The 1,153-nt window shown below is 35.0% G+C and overlaps 1 protein-coding gene across 1 annotated transcript; it reads left to right on the forward strand.

Annotated features, from left to right (window-relative positions):
• Positions 1-254: 254 nt before the first annotated feature.
• Positions 255-1,153, forward strand: LOC136251784 (uncharacterized). Its single transcript, XM_066044196.1, has 3 exons — positions 255-462; positions 540-764; positions 823-1,153. Exons 1-3 carry the CDS (start codon positions 295-297, stop codon positions 1,006-1,008), a joined length of 579 nt encoding a protein of 192 aa, XP_065900268.1. The 5' UTR covers positions 255-294; the 3' UTR covers positions 1,009-1,153.

Below are 1,153 nucleotides of genomic sequence, written 5' to 3' on the forward strand. Positions count from 1 at the left end.
ATTATATGGCTGCATGTACACACATTGTTGAAAAGCATGTACATCAGGAAGTTGATCTTGGTAACCACAGACATATTCATGAAGGAAGAATCACATGTATGGCTTGTGCCTACGTATGTATGAAACATATAGTGCAGCTACAGCAAAAAAAAAATTGCCTCATTATTCTCTGTCTATAGCTACAAGGCTTCTATACAGTGTATAAACAAGTTTATAGAAAGCACATGCAGATAAGCTTGATTTGAAGATTGTAGTCATTGCCAGTATACAGGCTATATTGTTACAAAGCAAAACATGATTCCTCAATTGTTGGTCACCATTAATGTGATACTCATCTCATTTACACTAAGAAGTGAAGCAACTACTAATAGAACAAACTGTACAGTTGAAGATGACACTGTGAAACAAGGGATCCAAAAATTCTATTGCACTGCAGTTAAAGTCTATGATGAACTTGAAACAGTAAGTATTGATGAACAGTAGCTAGATATAATTGCTGTTAGTTGCAGTTATATACTAGACTCTTTACTTCACTATAGACCAAACTAGCCTCAATCAAACCAGCGTTATCAGACAGAGACTTCAACAAACATTCAGTTGGTATAATGTTAGAACAATTTACAGCTACCTGTAAGATCTACACCAGTGTAATGGTGTACAAATATCAACTAGAACAATACATACTAATGAAGAACTCTGATGATCATTTATATAGCATAACTGCTGCTTTGCAAGGGACAGCTAACCTTCTTGAAATGATTGAGGTAATGAGACACCTTGTAATAACATGTAGCCGTAATTCAGTGGTATACTTATTTACAGGAATTTACCTCAGGACAAGCTTGTGTAGAGTTTACTCCAGAACAATACCAGATGATATACACTTTACTTTATGATGGTCAACCACTACTAACATCTCTTATACAACAAGTCAAGAAGTGGACGCAAGCTGAAGATTACTGTAGTAATTATGGTTACCCAATACCACATAATGAGAGCTGCATATAGAATTGTTCAGTAGTTATCAACTGGTTTGTATTACCTTTTGTATTCTGAAGTCTTATATACACACCTTTTATACATTGCATAAACTACTTGTCCATCAATCCATGCAGTCATAATGTTTGCGTGGGAATGTTTCATGGTAACTATA

This window comes from Dysidea avara, chromosome 3 (assembly GCF_963678975.1).
Source record: "Dysidea avara chromosome 3, odDysAvar1.4, whole genome shotgun sequence".
Lineage (NCBI taxonomy): Eukaryota > Metazoa > Porifera > Demospongiae > Dictyoceratida > Dysideidae > Dysidea > Dysidea avara.